The sequence below is a fragment of the Homalodisca vitripennis genome, chromosome 6 (assembly GCF_021130785.1).
Source record: "Homalodisca vitripennis isolate AUS2020 chromosome 6, UT_GWSS_2.1, whole genome shotgun sequence".
NCBI classification, from domain to species: domain Eukaryota; kingdom Metazoa; phylum Arthropoda; class Insecta; order Hemiptera; family Cicadellidae; genus Homalodisca; species Homalodisca vitripennis.
Genome location: NC_060212.1, coordinates 96779754 through 96804319, shown reverse-complemented (window position 1 = coordinate 96804319; position 24566 = coordinate 96779754). Strand labels below are relative to the sequence as shown.

General features: G+C 34.5%; 1 protein-coding gene across 3 annotated transcripts; it reads left to right on the top strand.

Annotated features, from left to right (window-relative positions):
- The first annotated feature begins 286 nt into the window (after nucleotides 1-286).
- Nucleotides 287-23881, top strand: LOC124364589 (radial spoke head 10 homolog B-like). Of its 3 annotated transcripts, XM_046820171.1 has the most exons (10): nucleotides 288-614; nucleotides 3584-3838; nucleotides 4973-5246; nucleotides 6721-7065; nucleotides 16133-16268; nucleotides 17111-17716; nucleotides 19612-19818; nucleotides 20400-20573; nucleotides 22149-22354; nucleotides 23572-23881. In XM_046820171.1, exons 1-10 carry the CDS (start codon nucleotides 442-444, stop codon nucleotides 23794-23796), a joined length of 2601 nt encoding a protein of 866 aa, XP_046676127.1. In that variant the 5' UTR covers nucleotides 288-441; the 3' UTR covers nucleotides 23797-23881. The 3 variants fall into 3 exon arrangements, with proteins under 3 accessions (XP_046676128.1, XP_046676127.1, XP_046676129.1); XM_046820172.1 differs by lacking the exon at nucleotides 19612-19818 and having other exon boundaries at nucleotides 287-614; XM_046820173.1 differs by lacking the exon at nucleotides 3584-3838 and having other exon boundaries at nucleotides 289-614.
- The last annotated feature ends 685 nt before the right edge of the window (nucleotides 23882-24566 follow it).

The following is a 24566-nucleotide window of genomic DNA, read 5'->3' as shown; positions in this document are numbered from 1 at the left end:
TGTTATTGTATAATAGTTAAAATATCCTCCGTGCTGCTTCTATCCGTACTTAAAATATATATGTATTACATACTTTAAGACTTGACTTTTTCAGTATGGGCCTGTATTGTAGAAAATAAAATATTTTACTTGTATTATGAGTTTTTCATCTAATGATTCAAATCAAAACATGTAATATATAAGTTTTTGAATGAAGAATACATGACTCTGACCCTGTCTGGGTACAGCCATGTGTTACTATTGTAGTTGACAACCAAAAAACATGTAAAGTCACATCATATGTTTGTGAATCATAACATTGTCTGTAAACAAAAGTTCATTGAGTAGACTTGGGTGTAGTAATATTTTCATTTATCCTGAAAAACTATAATAGTTTAAAATTGAAATTTAACAATTAATTTTACAAGTCTTAATAAAATCATATCAAACATATAAATAATAATGTCAAGTACAATACTAGCAATGGACGACAATGTACCTCATTTCGAAGCTGAAGATAATGTATCAAAAACTGAACATCGGAAAAAACTGAATGGTAAATTCATTTTGAGAAAACCAGAAGACGAAGTTGTTGCCATAATTCTCTCGGCCATTATTGGGAGCATAATTGAGAGGTTACCTTAATCTTTCTTTATTTCATTATCATTTAAATATAGTATATAATGTGTTGTGAATATAATACAAGTTTCCTGGTTTATTACTTTCCAATTAGTGCAAGTTTCCTATTTGTACAATATGAATGTGAGATTGAAACTTGTAATAAGGCAATTATTTTAGATGAAAGTAACAACAGATGCGAGAATGTGCTTTTATAATATATTCCTCAAAAAAATTTAAAAATAATACTGGGTAGAGTATGAAAAGTGGACCCAGCTTTTTATATCGAAATTATCAAACGATATTTAATTATTATACCCATTAAATATCGTTGATTATTATACCTATTATAGTTGATATAATCAACTAATAGTGATCATTTTGAACAATAACTAAATCATCTGTACTAACTGTACACACATTTTCACATTCTAAACACAATTCGTTCTATTTGTAACTTCTTTTAAATAAATAAAGACAATTAAGTTTAAAAACTAAACAAAATAACACTAAAAAAATGATTTAACGTGTCTTTCTCGGTTTTAAGATATTTGTTTAGTTGTTAGGTTTTCTTTATTATTTAAATTACATTTTTTCTGTCGCCTTTCATATTTTTATCAATTGATTAATGGTTATGGTTTCTTTATTATTTATGACATTACGTAATAGTTTAAACTATTTTAATTAATTTGAAACATGACTAATTTAGTATTTTAGATACATTGATATTGATTGATCATTTTGTTATTTGATATATAAAGTATCAGTTATTGTAATAAGCAATATAAAAACCGGGTCTGCTTATCGTACTCTGCGTGTAATACTTCCTAACCTACTAATTTTTGTTATATATATTAGTAGACTTTCTTTTCAAAATATCACAGTATTGTATATTGTAGTGATGGGGTACTTCAACTTGTAGCAAAAATTTGATATCTCTTTGTGTAAGGTTTTGAACCAGTAACCTTCAGAACACAAGTCTAGTACCCTACCAGATGAGCTATCTGAGTGATGGCAATTTGCTGTAGTCTAGATGTGCTTACTATGCCAGTTGGCTGAGTAACTTGTAATAAAGCCTAGTTTAGTAAATAGTAAAAATAGTAAACATTTCAGAGTTATCAAAGTCTATCTGGATAGGAGAAGATGTGATAACAATGTTTATAAACATAATAATATAATATTATGTCCTTCAGAGCAGCTTGTTGTTATCTGCTGAAACAAAGGTCAGAAACTTGCACCCCAATCTAGTCCCTTCTTATCTGATCTCAAGTGGACCTAATCACTTCATTCCTGAATTCACAAAGAGTTTTATATCTTTAGTTGTAGTTACTTTTTCGACAACAATTTTTCACACCAACTATTTACTCGTTCATGTAGATAAAATTTATGTTGTCACTTACCTGTCAAGAAATTTCTTAAACAAATATATATCACCACTGTTATTACAAAGTACTGGGAAGCATATGTTCTTATATGTAACATGGATAATTATTATGTAATATGGAACTTCTACAGGGTTTTCTACACATAACGTAGCTACGATGCAAGACTTCAATTTCAATATTGAGTGTAATTCCATTTCAATTTTTCATTTTTAATTGTGCACCTCATGAGACAATGAGAACACCTTTTCATCTAGTTGTACACTCAGTGAAAGAATTCCTGGAGAGAGCCCTTGACTAAATGAAGACCACATAATGAATTTACAAACACTGACTATTACACTAATTTATAACATTAACACTTCTTCTTGACCTTTGTTCCGTTCTCTAAGAATACGTACAATAAAGAAAATCACAAATCACACTGAGTGGGTGCTGGATAACCAGGCAGAGCTCTTTGTAGTCTGGGTGTCGAAAGGATGCAAATAGTTCGCTTTGAATGTCTTCGTCATCGACTCTTTTGGATCTTTATAGACACATGTGGAGTCAAATTCCAGGATTCAAGTCTGTGACAGTGTTAGATTTCAGACTCTGTGAGCAGAAGGTGAAATGGAGCTAAACTTAACATTCACATTCTACAGGGTGATTCTGATAAAAGTTCACATTTGTTTAGAATACATAGAGGTTGTGGAAAGGAACATACCTGTATTTTGTCAATACACTTCTCATTGCCAGTGAATCATTATCGAGAAAATAGAGATATGGTAGCATGAAGGCAACTTGCCTGCACATCATATATTGCACAATGTGTACGTTTTCCAGTGTCTTAATCAGCAGTCCATTACCATCCCGTTTAATACTGTTCTCTTATGTACTGTTTCTGAGGTTTCTTGTTATATTCTATCCTCTTTGTCATGTTTAGAGATTTATGTTTCAATGAACCCTGCAATGCAGGATTTCCTCGGCAGGCAGTATCCGAGATGGTTGATAGGAGAAATGGTCCTTCGACTGACCTGCGAGATCTCAGGATATTACCCCGCTTGACTTTATCCTTCGGAGCTACCTAAGAGATTTAGTGCACTAGACACCAGTTGTCAGTATAGAAATAATCATCACTGCAGTGTCAGAAGGAGGAGAACAACTCCCTATTGTTTGTAAATGCTAAGCAATCAATGTTATGTAAAGCTCAGCTTAGCATTGATTAACAGGATAACTTTCAAACGTTTTCCATCATTATTATAAGTTTATAACAAATTTTCAATTTTCTTGAAAACAGAACGTTGGCAACCCAAGTTTATTGATGAAAAGTTTTCACATTGACAACTTTATTCAACGGTGAAAATGCACACTTTTAACATGTTGACAGCGGCAGTCGCCCTTGAGTATTCAGTGTCATATGAGAATCACTCGGTAGTGAAGGTGTTAACAACATGTATTATATCTAGACAGTTATTGTACAGTAGGTTAATCAGAATTACCACTTATAACAACTCATTAACAATTACAGAGACGAAGTAATAGTAATAGACCAGGGCACTTAAGAATATTACTGATCTGTGATTTCCAAAGAATTTCAACATTCAACAGAAAACTAAATTTTTTAGATGGGAGTCTATCGTCACTGCTCAGAATGGAATGAAACCTCCTACCACAACAAGTGAGGCAGAAAATGATGACCAGTTACAAGATGAAACTCGTGTTAGTTTTGGCAGTTTAAAATCACACGACAGTACTACCACTGCAAAAAAAGACAGTATTAATGAGGTATCTTCGTCCAGCAGAAGTAGAACATCAAACAAAAGCGTACATGAGGAACCCGGTGATGTGGCTCTTCACCACAATGATCAACCACCAGAAACGTAAGCTCTTATAGCAATTATTACTGAAAATTTCACTCCAAAATTAATCAACGAATAAATTTGTGTCAACAACATTTTTACTTGATGCTTGGAAAAAGCGAGAAGTGGTGATTCAAAGTCCATTTCTGCTCCTAGGCAATGTTTGGCCACACTCAGCTGCATTGAATCAGTATAGGTTTTACCAAATTAATTTAGAAACACTTTAAAATGCATCCTACATTCCTTATTTAACACTGCATGACTTCAACATGTATTTATGAATACTGCAATGAATCAAGGTATTCAGGTATTGAGTATTAGAATTTGTTTACATTGAACAGTTGATCACATCAAACAAAATCTTCTATTTATAACATGTTTTTGCAGTAGTGGATTTCTTATAAACATTTTGCAATTTTATAGGCCAATGTGACGAGCCTCGAGATCAGCTTCTAAGGCACAAGATAAGCTTATAAACCAAACTTCATGTCTATATATTTTAGTTTTTATGTGTTGATGAATCAGTCAGGACATCTCCTTTAGATAACAAAGTATTCAGATGACACGCCGCTACACTACAGGAAATGCCTATGTTGATTTTCTCATCAGTGTTCAACTTTTACTGGTGCAAGTGTGATATATTGTTTTGTGCTCTTGACTTCTGTGCAGTGACATCGCTTAGGCCCAATTTCTCCCTGTCTGGACTTCCTACTATCGGGGTACCAGTCAGGTATTATGAAAGATTTTTTGAGTGGCAGACCATTTTCACACTTTTTTAAGTGCATGTTCATGTATTAGGTTTTTACAACTGAGGAAGAGATTAAATTTCCATCCTTAAAATGTAGTGTTATAATTTTTGTAACATATAATAAACAAATGATAATCATGGCAAATGTCAGAAATCCTATTATCCTTCCTAACAATTAGCTGATGTGCTGTGATTATTTAAAGGAATAAACATCACGTTAACAAGTTTGTATACACAGTGAAAATTGCTTATTGGGAAATATTTATTCTATTTTAATTGTTCTAAATTTTTATTATTGATTATAACAATAATTATTTATACTGAATGACTAATTTATACTAATTATTATCATTAATATTGATTGCCAAAACAAAACACTATTTTAATGGTATACGTGTTTATTTCAGAACAACAGATCAGCTATCTGAAACAGAACATTCTACTAGTGATGTATCTAATATTTCAAACACTGTTAGTGAAGAAATTGAAGAAGAGTATGAGATAGAGTTGAAATCGTTTTTTGAACACCTAAGAGAGAAAATATTTGGTTGGGAAATTCTTAAAACTGATACAGAAGTAGTAATGGTTTTTAAACAAGGACACTCCTATCAGGGTAAACTGGTAAACTGTCGTATGCATGGACACGGGAAATTTTACTGGGCTGACGGTAGTGTTTATGTGGTATGTTGAAAGATATTACAACTTTTTAGCATCTTAGCTACATTTGGACAATATTTTTAAGTTTTTAATAAATTAAAGAAACCTATTTTTAAAAATTATTGATTTATAAGTATAATTATGGATTAATAAATTCAAAATCTTGTTTGTAATTCCTTAATAAAGGATTTAAAACAGTTGACTAGAGGTGGAAGGGAAGAGTTAGACTTTATAGTTGTTGGTTGTCTTACAGGTACCACAAAAGGCTTAATTAACCCTTTGAGGTCTCGTTAAAAATCGGTCAAACTCATGTATAATGATGTATGGGATTATTGGAAGGGGATATTGTTATAACTCAGCTTGGGAAGTTGCAACTCTCTTGTTCTTATTCAGTGCACGCAGAGTGATGCGTAGAATGATGACTATAAGCGACTTTACTACAGCCAAAACTGCTTATCACACTCTCTTCGAAACCCATCTGCGGTATGGGATTGTTGTTTGGGGTGGAACCACTATGTTAAACATTCAACGTGTCTTAACTCTACAAAAAAGACCCATGAGAATACTGGGGACATTACCACCTAGACAAACCTGTAGAGGAGCTTTCTGTGAAGCAGCAAACCTGGCTGCAAGAACGACCGTTTTATTCCTTGAACGAATTTTACAATTGGAGACAACCATGTTTATAAAGACAAAAAATTAAATTTAATATTTTTACTTTAGTTCTATTACATTGTTTCACTGTATTACTATGTATTATATCGTGTTAACGCCACTACTAGTCTTGAAGACTATGTAAATAAAGAGATTTTGACTTTGACTTTGAGTGTTTGTTTTGTGGTGTATTTCAAGATTTCCAACCAATCTTCACAGGGTTTAATTGATACGTAGGAGAAATACTCCCATAAATGTACCAAATTAAGGAAGGAAATACAATAATTTGATAAATCAAGCAATACTTGAAGATTTGCGGCAAAATATTTTTAAGTTCAATTGTGTAATGGTTACATTATTTAAGATCAATTTTAAACTTACAGACTAAAAAGGTGTTTTACAATAGAAGCTTTAACACCTCTAATAGTAGTTTAGTGTAACAGTTTTGGAGATAATATTTATCCATTTTCATAAGAATATGAAATATTTAAAATTGCAACTAACCTCGTACATGGAATTCTAACAAAGGCACAGGGAGACCAGGTATTTTTAGAACATTATTTAATGAGTTAAGAAATAATAATTTAGTTCAAGACATTATTCAGTCCTACATATTATTTTGTTTAGTACACTTTTATCTTGAATTTTGGAAGAACTGCTAGTTTCGTTTTGAGAAGAACCTTACATTAAAACTATCATAATTTGAATATATTTTTTGTTGAGTTGTTTCTAAATTTTAGTTTGTCTTTTTAATTAATTAAGGAGAGTATTGTTTGTTGTTTCGTGACATGCTACAGGCATGGACTCAGTTTACAAGTAGCAACTTCTTGTATGTACTGTTCAGGGTGATTTTTACAACGGAGAGATGTCAGGGGATGGGTACATGCAGTGGGCAGACCTGAGCTGGTATGAAGGCCAGATGCAACAAGGCTACAGACACGGTCTTGGTCTGTTCGTGCAGAGTGTAGGCTTCTACACGGGTAGCTGGCAGTGTGGGAGACGGCATGGGCTGGGTGCCATGTACTACAACCGCAACAACACCAGCCGAGACTACTACAATGGGGAGTGGGCAAGAGATTGCAAGCACGGCACAGGGCTACGCTGCTACCCCTCGGGAGCCATGTACTCGGGCCAGTGGAAGGGCGGAGTCCGGCATGGACTGGGAACTATGGTCTGGACCAATAATGATGTATGTAATCATGTTATGTGTTCTGTACATTATTTCAGTTTTTATTGTTCCTTTTTGTGATTTCAGAACAACAGACAGTTTTAAAGAGAGCTTGTATAAGGTTGTTGATAAAGGATAAATTAAATATAGAATCAAAGTGATGTCCTGTGCATCTAGGTATAATTTGTAATCAACTGATTGTATCATGAAGTATAAACAAAAGGATAAAAAGTAGTGTCGTAAATTTAACTACAAGTAGGTTTTTGTGAGTTACAAGAAAACATTGGACTATATCTAAAACTGAGATTAATACATTGGCTGCGGCAGACTCCTTAAAGTGCAGTCAAGGTGAATGTACTCAAGATCACTCAAAGAGCGTAACCATAACAAAATGTTGGGGGGTCCAGACAACTGATATTTCCTCGTAGTGGACAGAGAGTAAGGCCTCATCTTGTTCCTTCAAAAGTTCTTGACCAGTTTCTTTTTTGAGAACGCTATTTCAGCAGTACATGTCAGTAATACTGAATTATTTCAATAATAATAATCGTTTACTAAAAAAGGTAATTTAAAAAATTGAAAATTTGGGTGGTCCGGTCCTCTTAGACCCCCTTGCTGGCTACATTTTTGGATCACTCCTTATAAAGCCGCAGTGGAGGTGTTAACACTTTGCAAGACAAACCGTAAAATAAATGTAACGATTCAAAAACTTAAATAACCCTATAAGAGTGTAAATGAGGTTTTTTTAAAAAATTACGGTTACAGAAAAATGTTTATAATATCAGTCATAGGTTAACAGCAAAATCGGAATGAATTATTACTTGCACACTGTACGTTAGCGCTTTGTTCAATATTAGTAAACCTAATCAGCCATATTAACAATGATAATCAGTATACTGCTGATACTAAAATATTTAATGTTCAATCGAAATCAAGATAATATTGGTCTTTGCCATGTTTTTTGGTTTCTGAAATCCTGTTCTCTTTCTTTAACTTCATGATTATCATGTCAGTATGCAAAATATTGAGTCCAACACATCTCAATCTAGGCCTCTTTCTTGCGTTGCATACTTACTAATACTAGTAAAATATTGGTCATTTCCTTCTTTCTTGACTAATTCTTTATTATCTCATTCAATAATTATGTATCAAAGCTGAGGGTTGACACCTGCTGCCACAGCAAACACTGACCTACCATCACATCAGCTGACAGCAGCTGTTTAAAGACAAGGCACTTGATTGTAACTTATTCAAGACCACTATTAAACCAACTTTTAAAAATAATTCTTTAACCTGGACCTCAAGATTTTTGTACATAAAAAAAATATTGATTATTTTCACAACTGGACTTCAAGATTATTGGCATAAAGAATCAGCCAAACTTTTAAAAACTGATTATTTTTAAACCTGGACTTCAAGATTTTTGACATAAAGAATCAGCCAAACTTTTAAATACTGATTTCTTTCTATACCTGTATTTTAAGGGTTTTTTTCACTAAAGATTTCCTTCAAATAAACTTACAACCAAATAGTCATAATGACAATGAACAAATCCAACCATTTTTGTAAGGGAGATTTAGTCTTTGTCAAGATAAAAGGATATCGTCATTGGCCAGCAAAAGTTATTGACATGATAAAAATAACATAAATTTAAAACCCTTATTTTTGGCGATAACACAGTGGCTCAAGTAAATGAGTAGCCTTTTTTCTTACTCAGAAAACATCCACAAATATGGCATCCCATAAGTAAACAACTTTAGAAACGAAGCCTTCAACAAAGCACTAATGGAAGCCAAGTCAGCTCTGCAAACTTTAACCTCTGACAATACTGTTCAATCTGACATCAGTCTTAAACAAGATGACTACAAAAGTAAGGATGACCATCTAAGAGACCAGAGGGACATCCTAAATAGCTTTCCTCTTCCCCATTTCAGTCAGGACACTTTTAAAATCCCAGGCTGTGAAAACCCTCTAGAACAAAGCATAGCCAAAATTAGCTTAGGTAATGTGGTAGAAAAAAATCAATAACTACCGGGAGTTGGAGGAGATGGACCTGGAAATGTCCCTTACCCTGGCTGCTGAAGTAGGGAATGCCTTACTGCTTGAAAATACAGAGTTCAAACAAGATATTAATAGACTTCTTAATCAAATAACTGAACTCAATAACCAAAAAATATCCCTACAACAAAAATTAAATGATTTCAAACAAGAGAATCAGCACACAAACATGACATTGAAGGCAGGCTCATATGCAGCCAAGAAAAAGTGAAGAGCCTAATCTCAAGGAACTCTAAACTGGAACAAGAAATTACTTTCCTGAACAGAAAACTAGCTAAAGAATATAAATTAAAAGAAGAGCTACTTATACAATCTAACAATGAAAAGACCTTTTATAGTGATGAAATAAATATTCTTAATGCTAACATTCTAAACCTTAAAGGCAAAATCAATGTACCAAACACTGCACTTTCAAACTTGGAAAAAAAAAACTGTTGTGGGGGAAAGAATAACTTACCTTGAAAACAATGAAAAATTCCTCAAAAAAGAAGTAGAAGAAGAAAGAAAGTTATCTATAACCCTTAAGCTACATCATAATGAACTACTTCGAAAACTAAAAGACCAAGAGGTGGTGAACTTAATATCCTAAATGAAAGCTTATGTTTCACAACAAGCCCCTTCTATACAACAACCTGTTGATAATCTAAAAATAATAAATAAGCCGACCTTGCCTGTGACACACGAAAACCAAACTTTAGGAGACAGTAATACTACACAAAATAAAATTCACATACTCTCTCCAACCAGAGCTAAGAAGAGGAACGTGTTTAGTGTCTCCTTGCAAGTAGCAAAAGCGGCAGAAAAATCGAACCACTTGAAATTACAGCTACCTGCCACCTCAAACATAAAAATGAATGTAAGAAAGTCCCCACCATTGAATGCTAAATTGAAAAGAAATGATGAAAATTATGAAGATTTCTTCTTAAAACACATATTCTACAAGGAGCACATGAAAGAAAACTATGGCTACACTGAGCAAGCAAACCTATCACTGGCCTCTTCTGTTACTAAACCATTAAACTCTCAGCCATTGTAGTAGTCTCTATTCCCATTAAACACTAATAACCAGTCTCTTTAAGAAATCCATCACTCAGAACATTTTTTAGAATATGCAAGCTTAATCAAGAGCAAATTAAAAGCAGGCGGGACATAAAATCACAGGTGTTACCTAAACAAAACGTTAAAAAAACTCTCACTATCTTTCACCAGAATGTAGACAGAGTTGCCAATAAAATTGAAAGATTAAATACACTCTTATCTTCATTAGAACCAGATATAGTGGCACTTACAGAACATTGACAGAAGAAAGAAACACTTTTAAACACAAGATTAATAGAGCACACACTAGTAGCAGAATAAAGCAGAAAGTCACACTTAAAGGGGGGGTGGTCATTTTTATTTAAGACATACTGAAAGACAAGGCTGAAATGATTGATATAAGTCATTTAAGTATTGAACTTGGCTGCCATTAAGCTAAATGAAGGCAGATATACTCTTTTTTTTATTGGAGTGTACAGACCACCAAGAGCCTTCACTCCGGCATTGAAGTTTTATCTGAGACTCTTGACAACATTCCAATTGGGAACCACCCAGTAGTGCTTATGGGTGACATTAATATTGACTGTCTTGAAAAGAAACAAGACTATGCATGAGCAGCAACATATATAGACTAGATCTTGTGCCAGTCACAATCTGTGTGATTGTGGGCACATCAATTGGGAACCACCCAGTAGTGCTTATGGGTGACATTAACATTGACTGTCTTGAAAAGAAACAAGACTATGCATGAGCAGCAACATATATAGACTAGATCTTGTGCCAGTCACAATCTGTGTGATTGTGGGCACATCAATTGGGAACCACCCAGTAGTGCTTATGGGTGACATTAACATTGACTGTCTTGAAAAGAAACAAGACTATGCATGAGCAGCAACATATATAGACTAGATCTTGTGCCAGTCACAATCTGTGTGATTGTGGGCACATCAATTGGGAACCACCCAGTAGTGCTTATGGGTGACATTAACATTGACTGTCTTGAAAAGAAACAAGACTATGCATGAGCAGCAACATATATAGACTAGATCTTGTGCCAGTCACAATCTGTGTGATTGTGGGCACATCAATTGGGAACCACCCAGTAGTGCTTATGGGTGACATTAACATTGACTGTCTTGAAAAGAAACAAGACTATGCATGAGCAGCAACATATATAGACTAGATCTTGTGCCAGTCACAATCTGTGTGATTGTGGGCACATCAATTGGGAACCACCCAGTAGTGCTTATGGGTGACATTAACATTGACTGTCTTGAAAAGAAACAAGACTATGCATGAGCAGCAACATATATAGACTAGATCTTGTGCCAGTCACAATCTGTGTGATTGTGGGCACATCAATTGGGAACCACCCAGTAGTGCTTATGGGTGACATTAACATTGACTGTCTTGAAAAGAAACAATACTATGCTGAGCAGCAACATATATAGACTAGATCTTGTGCCAGTCACAATCTGTGTGATTGTGGGCACATCAATTGGGAACCACCCAGTAGTGCTTATGGGTGACATTAACATTGACTGTCTTGAAAAGAAACAAGACTATGCTGAGCAGCAACATATATAGACTAGATCTTGTGCCAGTCACAATCTGTGTGATTGTGGGCACATCAATTGGGAACCACCCAGTAGTGCTTATGGGTGACATTAACATTGACTGTCTTGAAAAGAAACAAGACTATGCTGAGCAGCAACATATATAGACTAGATCTTGTGCCAGTCACAATCTGTGTGATTGTGGGCACATCAATTGGGAACCACCCAGTAGTGCTTATGGGTGACATTAACATTGACTGTCTTGAAAAGAAACAAGACTATGCATGAGCAGCAACATATATAGACTAGATCTTGTGCCAGTCACAATCTGTGTGATTGTGGGCACATCAATTGGGAACCACCCAGTAGTGCTTATGGGTGACATTAACATTGACTGTCTTGAAAAGAAACAAGACTATGCTGAGCAGCAACATATATAGACTAGATCTTGTGCCAGTCACAATCTGTGTGATTGTGGGCACATCAATTGGGAACCACCCAGTAGTGCCTATAGGTGACATTAACATTGACTGTCTTGAAAAGAAACAAGACTATGCTGAGCAGCAACATATATAGACTAGATCTTGTGCCAGTCACAATCTGTGTGATTGTGGGCACATCAATTGGGAACCACCCAGTAGTGCCTATGGTGACATTAACATTGACTGTCTTGAAAAGAAACAAGACTATGCATGAGCAGCAACATATATAGACTAGATCTTGTGCCAGTCACAATCTGTGTGATTGTGGGCACATCAATTGGGAACCACCCAGTAGTGCTTATGGGTGACATTAACATTGACTGTCTTGAAAAGAAACAAGACTATGCATGAGCAGCAACATATATAGACTAGATCTTGTGCCAGTCACAATCTGTGTGATTGTGGGCACATCAATTGGGAACCACCCAGTAGTGCTTATGGGTGACATTAACATTGACTGTCTTGAAAAGAAACAAGACTATGCATGAGCAGCAACATATATAGACTAGATCTTGTGCCAGTCACAATCTGTGTGATTGTGGGCACATCAATTGGGAACCACCCAGTAGTGCTTATGGGTGACATTAACATTGACTGTCTTGAAAAGAAACAAGACTATGCATGAGCAGCAACATATATAGACTAGATCTTGTGCCAGTCACAATCTGTGTGATTGTGGGCACATCAATTGGGAACCACCCAGTAGTGCTTATGGGTGACATTAACATTGACTGTCTTGAAAAGAAACAAGACTATGCATGAGCAGCAACATATATAGACTAGATCTTGTGCCAGTCACAATCTGTGTGATTGTGGGCACATCAATTGGGAACCACCCAGTAGTGCTTATGGGTGACATTAACATTGACTGTCTTGAAAAGAAACAAGACTATGCATGAGCAGCAACATATATAGACTAGATCTTGTGCCAGTCACAATCTGTGTGATTGTGGGCACATCAATTGGGAACCACCCAGTAGTGCTTATGGGTGACATCAATATTGACTGTCTTGAAAAGAAACAAGACTATGCATGAGCAGCAACATATATAGACTAGATCTTGTGCCAGTCACAATCTGTGTGATTGTGGGCACATCAATTGGGAACCACCCAGTAGTGCTTATGGGTGACATCAATATTGACTGTCTTGAAAAGAAACAAGACTATGCATGAGCAGCAACATATATAGACTAGATCTTGTGCCAGTCACAATCTGTGTGATTGTGGGCACATCAATTGGGAACCACCCAGTAGTGCTTATGGGTGACATCAATATTGACTGTCTTGAAAAGAAACAAGACTATGCATGAGCAGCAACATATATAGACTAGATCTTGTGCCAGTCACAATCTGTGTGATTGTGGGCACATCAATTGACTGTGTGTGCTGTAACAATCGTGATCCGGATACTGTAAATATTAAAGTAATAAACACAGCTATCACTGATCACATGGGACAACTCTGCACTATCCACTGGACCACAAAACCTGCTTTAACCACTACAACAGAGAGGAGAAACTTCAGTAATAAAAACCTGCTTATGCTAAAAAATCTACTTCAACACAAAACTGGACAGAGGTCTACTCCACACTGGCACAGATCAAGCGTATGATAAATTTAGCAACATTCTAAATCAAGCAATAAATCTATCATGCCCAATAATAGTTAAAACAAAAAATTCAAAAAGAAAACAAAATTATATGTTAAGTGTTCCCACAGCAGTCAATTTAAAGCAAAGGTTTAGTGCAGCTCAAAATCTTTATAATACAACAGGTGAAGAGGAACACAAAAGAAGAGCTTCACTTTTAAAAAAAGAGTATGACCTTCACCTTAGACTCTTAAGACAACAAGAAAAAATCTCAAGGATTGCTGACGCAGAAAACAAAACAAAGGCTGTCTGGAACGTAATTAACAATGAAAGAAAGCATAAAGAAGACACATTATTACCCTCGAAACTTAACATTGACGTGGATGTGAAATGACTAACCCACAAGATATTGTGAACCATCTTAATGACTACAAATTTAGACTATCGTCAGTATAGCTGAAGATATAATAAAAAAAGTGGACCACATGTAACGCAAGCAATAAACCTTCCAGTCCAGAATATTAATATTCCACATTTAATCTTAAGGCCAACAACTAAACAAGAAATTAACCAAATCATTAGCTCACTAAAAACAAAGACCTCAGCAGGATATGATGGGATCTCCTCTAAGCTATAGAAAACCTGCAAAGAAGAACCTATCAATCCTCTGGTTGATATAACTAATAAGTAATTTTGTTCAGGAGTTTTCCCAACATCATTGAAACTGGCCAAAATTTATCCTAAATTCAAGAATGGCTCAAATACTAATCCATCAAACTATAGACCAATTTCACTGATCCCTACTTTCTCAAAGTTAATAGAAAAAGTGGCACTAGTACGACTACTATATCACCTATCAATATATCAGCTTTTAACACCTTTTCAACACGGCTTCTTAAGAGGATAATCTACTTTCACTTCTCTAATAAGCCTAGTAGACTTCTTGCTAGAATATGAAAAAGGAAATACTACTACAGCCATACTACTAGACTACAGTAAAGCTTTTGACAGCCTTGACCACCAGCAGCTTTTAAAAAAACTGACAACATTTGGGATACAGGGCACATCAAGAGATTGGTTTAAAAGTTATGTAACCGGAAGAAGGCAAATGGTAGAAATCAAGCACACAATCAGACAGAAAACAAATCAAATTAAATCAGAAATTAAACCCATCACCTGTGGAGTACCCCAAGGATCTGTACTAGGGCCTTTGATGTTTATTATATTTACAAATGACTTTCCACAATACATACAGAATTACAGCAAAATGGTGATGTATGCAGATGACACGGTACTGTTGCTAAGTAGAAAGAAACCCAAAAAACTGGAAATTGCCTCATATGTAGCTTTGAACATGGCAATTCAGTATTTTTACAGCAGTGATCTGGTTATGAATGAAAAGAAAACCAAGTAGCTGATTTTAGGATGACAAAGAGACGCCACAGGAAGAATACCTGGTCTGGAGGAGGTTGCCTCGGCTAAATACCTTGGTTGTAACAGTTGATGATGGTCTTACATGTACACCCCACATTGATTCCCTGTCGTCATCTCAGCTCAGGACTTTATGTAATACGAAGACTGAAGAACATAAGCAACATGGAAACAGCTAAGTCTGCCTACTACGCGCTATTTAAGTCACACCTTCGCTATGGAATTGTAGTATGGGGAGGCACTACAGCTGGAAACATACAAAGAGTCCTTATGCTTCAGAAAAAAGCAATAAGAACCTTAGGAAACCTCCAGTACAGAGAATCTTGTAGGGAAACCTTCAGGCAGCTAAAAATCCTAACAATAGTAAACCTTTACATTTTCGAAGTCATTAAGTACATCTATACAATGGCTCCAGAAGAAATCAGAACGAATGCTCAGATACATGACTATAATACACGACATGCAACCAATTACTGACTTTCTGCATGTGTGCAACTCTCAGTGCAACTGAAAAGAGACCATACTACATGCGAATGTGGAACAACCTGCCAGAAGACCTAAAAAGGACTAACAGGAGATAGTTTGCTCAGCGAGTAAAAACATGGCTTCAGGACCGACCGTTCTACATACTGGCAGAATTCTTTAACAGGAGAGGAACTCAAGTGTAAACTGAATAAAATACAACTTTATATACTTATGTTAATTTCAATTATTTTATGTTACATCTTGTATTAAGATATTTTAACCTATGTGTAACTTGACGTAATTACTGTTCTTGACGAATATGTAAATAAAGTATTATGACTATGACTATGATAACTTATCCAAATTTTATGTTTTTATTTTATAATTCTAATTCACTTAAACTCATTTACAATATATTAAAAATATTATATACAATTAAATCTGCAAAAGACAAACAGTTGACTATGCTGTAGGTGTACAGTGGAAATTGGGAAAACAATCGGATCCATGGCTATGGAGAATACACCTGGGAGACTTTCTTCAACGAACAGTTGGTTGTGCCTCAAGAAAATTGTTACTATGGGAGCTGGGATAAAGGGGTACGGCATGGTAAGATCATTATTTTCTCTAACACATTATGCAAAATGCTGTTTCCATAATCAAGCTGTATAATATTGATGTCAATGTGTAAATATTATCTAACAACTGTATTAATAACAAGACCCTGATTTCTTCACATGAGAGATTTTTACTTTCTATGAGAAAAGGCCAGTTCTTTTATAGTCTTATTCTGCCTATTTTCCACCAGAAGAACTATAGAGCTGCAGCGTCAGCTAAAGCAATAAAGGGCATAACTGTGTAACATTTTACTATGTTTTTGATTTTGAATACTAAATAAAATTTTACTATAATAAATAAAAGACAGTCAAATTGAATGGATACGAAATAGTAAAGAAACTATTTAGCTCATATGGCGATTACAATAATTTATTAGTAAGCTAATACTAGCAATAATCAGGGGATAAAATATTTTTTAAAGCTGAAAAACAAATTATAAACATTTTATTATTGGCCTCAGCAGTCAAGGTTCTTCACTGTAATTGGTATTATGTACTGGCAATAGGCAATTAATTCAATAAAAAAGAAACAAATTTCAAAATGTTTTAATATATATATCTGTTTGTTCTTGAGATATCGTAAGGATATAAAGATGAGTAGAAGCAAATTTTTCATCCTTTTTGAGTGACACGCTTTACTAATGCTCAGCCTACAATATACATTTGATTATGCCAAATAATCTCTCCTGTTCTGTGATATTAGTTCTGTAAACTTTTTATGATAATATTTATATTGTTGGTTATATCAACTTTAATATTTTACAGTAATTTGTGGTTTATTACTTGAGGATGAAGTTCTTGGTTCTTAAAATTAAAAAGTGGATTTTATTGTAGGAAAGGGGACATTAGAAACAAGTTTGGGTGTGACAGTCCGTGGCACTTGGAAGAACGGAAAGAAACATGGGCCAGCCGAAGTGATATGTAGCAATGGCAGTTTTGTGTACAGCGACAATCTCTTCACACATGGCTGTATCTCTTCAGTTTCTGACATTGAAGTCGATTCTCTTGTAGATGACAGCATATGTTCACTCAACCACTACAAAGTTCCAGTAACCGCACCACATCACGATATAAATCTCACATTTTACACCGGAAGACTCAGTGCTTACTTGAATGATTCCAAGAGGACTGGTAAAACAGAACGTCACACAACTATAAGAAGCACAGTTTACAGTAAAACAGACTCTAATAATTTAACCCCCTTTACCTACAATGAGGATGAGAAGCTAGAAGCGGGATTTGAGGAGATTCTTTTGCGCAATGTGGTACTACAGTACTTATCAGCCATGAAGGTGGTTTATGTGAAGTACTCAGAGTTGTGCTGCAAGACCAAGCCAACATTTCCGACAGTTCTGATGAGGCTGATGTTCTGGCAACTGCTGATAGACTGTAACCTTCACTCTAGAGGACTGTCTTTGGCTGATTTTGATATTCTTATTGGTAAGTTTTTGCATTTACAGCATGCATTCGTCTGCACAATCCTCTTCAGATAAAATCTATTGTTAGTTTATTTTAAATAACATTTAAATAATATTTGTTTAATTGTTCTTCTCCTAAACTATGACTAATGAAAAACTGTAAAAATAAAAACTTTTTGACATAACAAAGTATTCTACCATTGATGTGAAGAGAAGAATGCCTGATTTGGAAGATTCCATGTTTTACACCATTTCATCACTGTAAACACTACATATCTTATAAATCCATTGTGAATAAATTTACAGAAGATTGTTATCACTATTAGCAGCACATCATTTCTAAAGTAACCTGCTGCTTTCTGATTGAATGATTTTCACTTCTTCTTCTAAGAGGTGGCCTATTACCATGCACTTAAGCCTCAAGGGCCTTTTTCACACCCCGGATGTGTACCATGAGGCCAACCAGTTTACGGTTTCAGCAGTTCTAAAATTGTTCCCCCCCACCTCTAGCAGTTTGACTACGAACAGTCCGTTCCATACTCTGTGTGCTTCTGACAATACAAGTCGCTTCAGTCCATGACAGCACTAATTTTGGTCTGTACTGTACCATGTGCTTTTGTGTGGACTGGAGAGGAAGGGTGGCTTGTTTGCATGCTACTTTGGATTCCACTTCAAGCTAACCTTCCCAACAAGTCTAATAATTCCCAGGATTGTTATTTATATTCACAAAGGAGTGCTCTAAAAAAAATGTATATCTTTCTGGGATTGGCAGCACTGCTAGTAAAGTATTAAATCATTTGGCATTGTTTTTATTAATGCCATCCAAAACTAGAAGTATACAGGATTTTTCCGGATGTTTACCATGTTCAATGACACAAACAATCCGTAAAACAACATTTCGTAATCTGCAATCTGATCTCTGCCTCAGGTGGATAACTAACCTTAACCTAACTACAATCCCGGTTAAAATAAACAAATCATACCAGAGCGTTATGACACGCATCAGCAATTACAATGCAACAATGTTTTGTGTCAACTTCATGCACACTTCCTCTCAAACATCCACTTAATAAAACAAATGTACTAATTATTAAAACTGAACTAAAGAATGCACATCACTATAGGTCTGTACTGAACGAACCACCACAAAGAACTTCACAAACTATCATTAAATGATGGCAAATATCCTGAAAAATTCTGTTTTCTTCACAATCCTTCCATTATCAAAAACAAAGAACTGGAAGTTGTCTGATTACCGCAGGAAGAGAGATTTCCCCATCAGTGATCCTTTGCTTGAATACATGGAAACATTTCCAGGAACTTTTTTACTACCTCATTTGCTTTTACAGTAGAACCCCTCATATCCGGCCTCGGTTTTACCGCACCTCGGTTTATCCGGCCACTTCCCGCAAGCCAATATCGAAATTTATTTACCACGGCTTGCAGACGCGCAGTTGCACGCACTAGTCTCCCACGACTCTTGCGTTATTTTGGTGTATCTATTTGTTTACATTTTCCTGTGTTGTCCTCAGTTGAGCTAATAGGTTTAACCTGTAAACAGTTCGTTGATTATTTCCACTCCGGTTAGTACAGTACAGTACAATTGTTTTGTTTCGTCAAGTGCTGTGTACTGTAGGTTGGTTTATCCGGCCGAATCGTTATCCGGCCAGGGGCTCGGTCCCGTGGTGGCCGGATATGAGGGGTTCTACTGTATTCAGGTTCTTGAACCTAATTTTTCACAAATTTTCCAAGGTTTAAAAGCGGGTGCTAAGTAGGAGAATAAAATAAAATAAAATAAAAAATAAACGTAATTAAGGAATAAATAATTAAAAATAAGAATTAAAACATACTGTCCACTTTATATGCTTTCTGTCTCAATGAAGTGAAGGAATTGATACATCTATGGTACGATTTCAGCAAATAACAAGGCCTCCCTAGTCAATGCAGTCCATTACCCATTCGAAAGATTACAGTTTTGGCAGTTTTTGCATTGCATTATAGAAGTATCATGGGAGCTGTATGGGAAACGAAGGAATGGTACACCAAACATCCAGGGTTATCTGGCAGCCGGATTGCACAAACTTATTACTTCGGACATTTTGCCTAATGCTGGCCGCCATAGAGGTATTGTTAAGTTATACCAATACGTCAACTGTATGTAAATTCATTAACAATCCTAACTCTATTAATAGAATAGGTATTTTGAAGGTATCATCTTTTATATTAAAAAATCCTTAATGTCTATAAATCAAAACGTTTTCAAATATTCTGTCAACCATCTTATATTGGATGAAAGTGGAACAAATAAATTGGTTAAATGTTTTAATAACTAAAGATTTGACTACAAATCTTTAGTATAACTTTCTCTAAAAGTACAGGATAAACAAGTTTTGATCACTCCAGTGTTTATGAGCATTTTTATAACAACGCTAAAGGGAAAACAGTTGAAGGAAACGGCATGTTGATAGCTAGAAATAATTCGCTGCACCCTCCCATTGTTAATAGATTTTAATATTTTTATTTATTTTCATTATATTGTCTCTTGTAAGTGCAAATTGATACACAAAATGTATTTTAGTTTTAGTTAGGTTATTTTATACTTGTCTTTTACGATGCACCTGTACCGTGTATCTTGTACCCATATAATACGTAATGTGCAAATAAAGAATGATTAAATGACAACAATAATGTCTGTATTGTTCAAGGTCAAGTTCTATTTAAAAAAAGAAACTTGTTGAGCCTGGACGCCCTGTATTGGTACTATAAAGGACTTGGAGAACCCCTTTCAGCAAGGAATTTCTTAAAGTGTGCATTTGCTCCTTTGGACAAAAACGGATATAAAAAGCCCATTCCCAATTATCCCGAACATCTTCTACATGGTAATATGAAGAATGTGTAGAATATCAAAACATTGTATCTTTATAACACGAATGTGCATGTATATATTTTTTTCATAGCATATTCAACTGACATCTGTTGACTTTGACTATGTTCGACGAATCCAAAAAGTTTTAATTCACTGAGTTTACGTTCAAGTAATGAAAATGATGTGTTGATGAGTGACTTATTTACTAAACTCCTTCCCTGAAAAATCATTCTAGCTAGACACCACCAGTTTTTTACTGACAGACATGATCTGAAGTTGAGATTTAGATTGACAAAATCGTGAATAAACCTAGGTGCAGTTCTATAAAATTTCTCTGTTTACAAGGGCATATCGTTACTTTGAGCCATCTCCTTATCGTTTTTAAAACTTATTTGCTTAATAATACAAAAACTAACATTCAAAGCAATAATTACTTTTTAAATTAAAACAAAACGAACATTTGATTTTTGTATGTGTACATTTTTTGGGGAAGAGTAATATGTGATAAACAATTAATGTTATTAGATTTTGCTTAACCTCAGTGCCATTGTCGCACTGTGCAATGTACTTGAACCACTTCAAAGAGTACTGTCATATCTTTTTGTCAGATACAAATGAACAGTTTAATCAATAATTGCATTCTTCCAAAAGTAAAATAGGAAGCATTCGACTTATTGGAAGTACTAATTTTGTAGATTTTTTGAAGTATGAGAAATAAAATTCAGCTGTTGGCGTACCCACACAAACACACAACAGCAGTTTTTTATTATTTATTGAACTGTGTATTTTACACTATAACTATATTATTTAGCTTTTGTGTGCTAATATGTAAGACCAATGGTGCTGTTTATTTTGAAGAAATATCCATTTACTAAGTACTTATGTAGTAGCTAACATTATTTGTAAACTGTAGCATAATTATTGTTTTCAAAATATTTCTGTGTATCTTTTTAAAAAAGGTTTGGTGTAAAATATATCTTGTTCAGAATAATATTTGAAATAATTGGTAAATTTTGAAAAATTATTTATACCAATTAATAAAAAAAATTAAAAAACGTTTTTTGTCTGCCCGTAATAACATGTCTACCCTTTTAAACACAAAATGAAAAGTATTTTGGTTTTATTAGACATTATATATGGCAGGTTTTTTTCTGAAAAATGATACATAATACATATTTGAATACTTTTTTGTATTTTAAAGTATTTTTCTTTACCTTATGGTATACACTGGAATGGCCCAGCACTTTAAAGTATTATAGTTAGCACCTGGAGGGTTAAACTAATAACTTCACACAAATCTGATCTGAAACTTCTGCAAAATTATGGGACAATAGAGGAAATATAAATTTATAACAATTAAAGACATTACATTAACTTAATATTGAGTAGTATTACATTAACAAATGTTATTTACTATACACATATTATAGAATTATAATCATATATTGATAAAGGTGTATCAAAATTAATTTCTTCTCTGAAAATACTGTTGGTAGAAAAGTGAACAGAGTGGTGTGAGTAGAATATCCCTTAGTCTCCTGCAAGTAAAATAATCATACTGGTTATAATTACATATCATACATTGCAGGTAAAAATGTAATCGGAGTTGGAGGAAAACTGACTTATTATCCTGCTGATGGACCGATGTTACCTGAGACAAAATGTGCTGACAACACTCACCCGCAAGATCTGACATGCCTGAGTGGTATCGGGTTACTCTCCGTGTTCCAGTGTCTTCTAAAAGTATGCCCCAACATCGCTGTTGGTGGAATTGTCATAAATATCGATTACAAGGTAAACGGTAGACTCACTGTCCCGAGTATTTCGTACTCACTAAAGTAAAGCACGTCATCAGTCATCAGTCAAGGTACCAGAATCAACAAGTTTCTGGGATTATGAATCCTGCTGAAATGTAATTATCTTTGGGAGAGTCTGTGGCCTCAGTGTCTAAGGAACTGAGCTTTGTTAGAGATAAAGTAAATCGAAGTAGGTCATTCAATCAATTATTATTAACACATTCGCTGCTGAACAAAATTTGACCGGTAATGGTAAATGCGGGAAAATATTTTTTTTTAACTTATCCAGAATGAAGTCAGAGCAACCAAAAAGGTTGTACAAGGTTGTTCAGGCAACCCCACTGCCAGATTTGGTAACGTCACAACTGTGACAACAATTGTTGTCAGCCGCACCTGACGCCGGTCCCCGCTTAGTCAGTACCGCAGGACACTGGGTATAATACTCCTGAATGGCACTGTCACTCGCAGAAGACATTGTCAATTGCACAAATAGTGAAAAAAATTGTTTTGTGTAAAAAAATTGAAAACAGTCCATAAACATGGACTGAACTCATATCGGCAGAACTCTCTGAACTTGAATCGGAATTGTTCTGTTCACTCATAAAGTCTTCCGCTAGCTAGTTCATTGCCGTCCTCCATATTGCCTAAATACAATAAAAAACACACATACAGTCACCTTACACCATACACTACACACAATTAACAAAACAGCACAGCCAGCGAACGAAAATTGCGAACTACGAAAGGATTGTGAATAAACAATGTATGAAACAGGCACAACACGCAGCAAACGACACAACATTCCACAGCAACTGCTAGGCTCACACTGAGGCAATGGCGGCCAAGCGAGCAGATGTCTGCTGTTGTCACCCGCATGGCGCGCCAGTATTGCTTGACTACAATAATTGTCGTCACCCGCAGCGAGTGTGTTAAATATAAATTTTCTGGCATGATTAAATAATTATCATTAATGTTAACTTAATGGAAATAATACCAATATCAGTTTGGTAATTAATTTAATTTGATTAAAACACTAAATAAAATTAAAATCATTAGTAAAAAGTTTGATAAGGTAGAAAACTTTGACTCTACCTTGTAGTAAAGAAAATAACATTTATGGTTTTTATTACACATATTTATATTTTAAAAATTATAATATAAAGTCAAGACCTTGACCTGGAGACTTCTGTAATGTAACTTTAAAATATTTTTCAGATTGTATTTTTAGAATTCTATGAACTTTTATTAATGTGTGCAAAATTAGCTGTTAAAAAGAGAAACATAGAAAGCAAAGCCGATGCAGCTGAAAAGTCAATCGAGGATATTCCAGAAGAGGAAACGCATATTGATGAACAAGTGACATTTGATGAAGAGACTAAAGTGTCCGAAACAGAAGTAAAGCCAAAAAAATTATCTAAAACAAAGAAGAAAAAGAAGTAATACTCCTCATTTCTGTCCTACAACAATTGTATGTGATTTTGATTGTTTTAAAAACTAATAAATGTTATTTCTTTTAAAACTAAACGTTAATCATAATTTTAGTTTTAAAATATGACAAATTAGTTATGACACAGTTTTTTTATTTTCGATTACTTCAGGCTTCATATTTATTCCAAGCTTTTTAAGATGTTTTTACAAATAATACAATATAAGAACAATATGCAACTTGATCTTGGCCAGACCCAATTTTTTGTTCTCCCTTAGTCGGAACAAATTTATAGTAATTTTCAGAGAAATTTAAGTTTTTAAAACTGGTAATGAATAGACTGAAAAGGACACTGAAAATGTTTACTGTTCAATTGTATACATTTTCATTATAATTAAAAACTAATAAATTATAGTTTGGTTTATTAAATCACAAAATAAACATTTTGTTGTTAAACAAATTTTAATGCAAATTTTCAGACTGTTGTAATTAGGGAGAGTATTTGTTCAATACGCGCTTGAAAAACCACAGATCTCATGATAATTATAAATAAATACTTTTTCAAAATTTTAAAAATAAATGTAATGAAAACAATAATAATATTTGTGGTGTGAAATACTCATAAAAACATAATTCTAATTTCTTTAAGGTTAAATTATCAATGGTTATTTACACCTGAAGCAAATTTTGAATTTTGTGATTGTTTCATAACGAGATTAAGTTGAATGAATAATGGTTATATAAATAAATTAAAAGATAAAAGTTATTAATGAAACACAACACA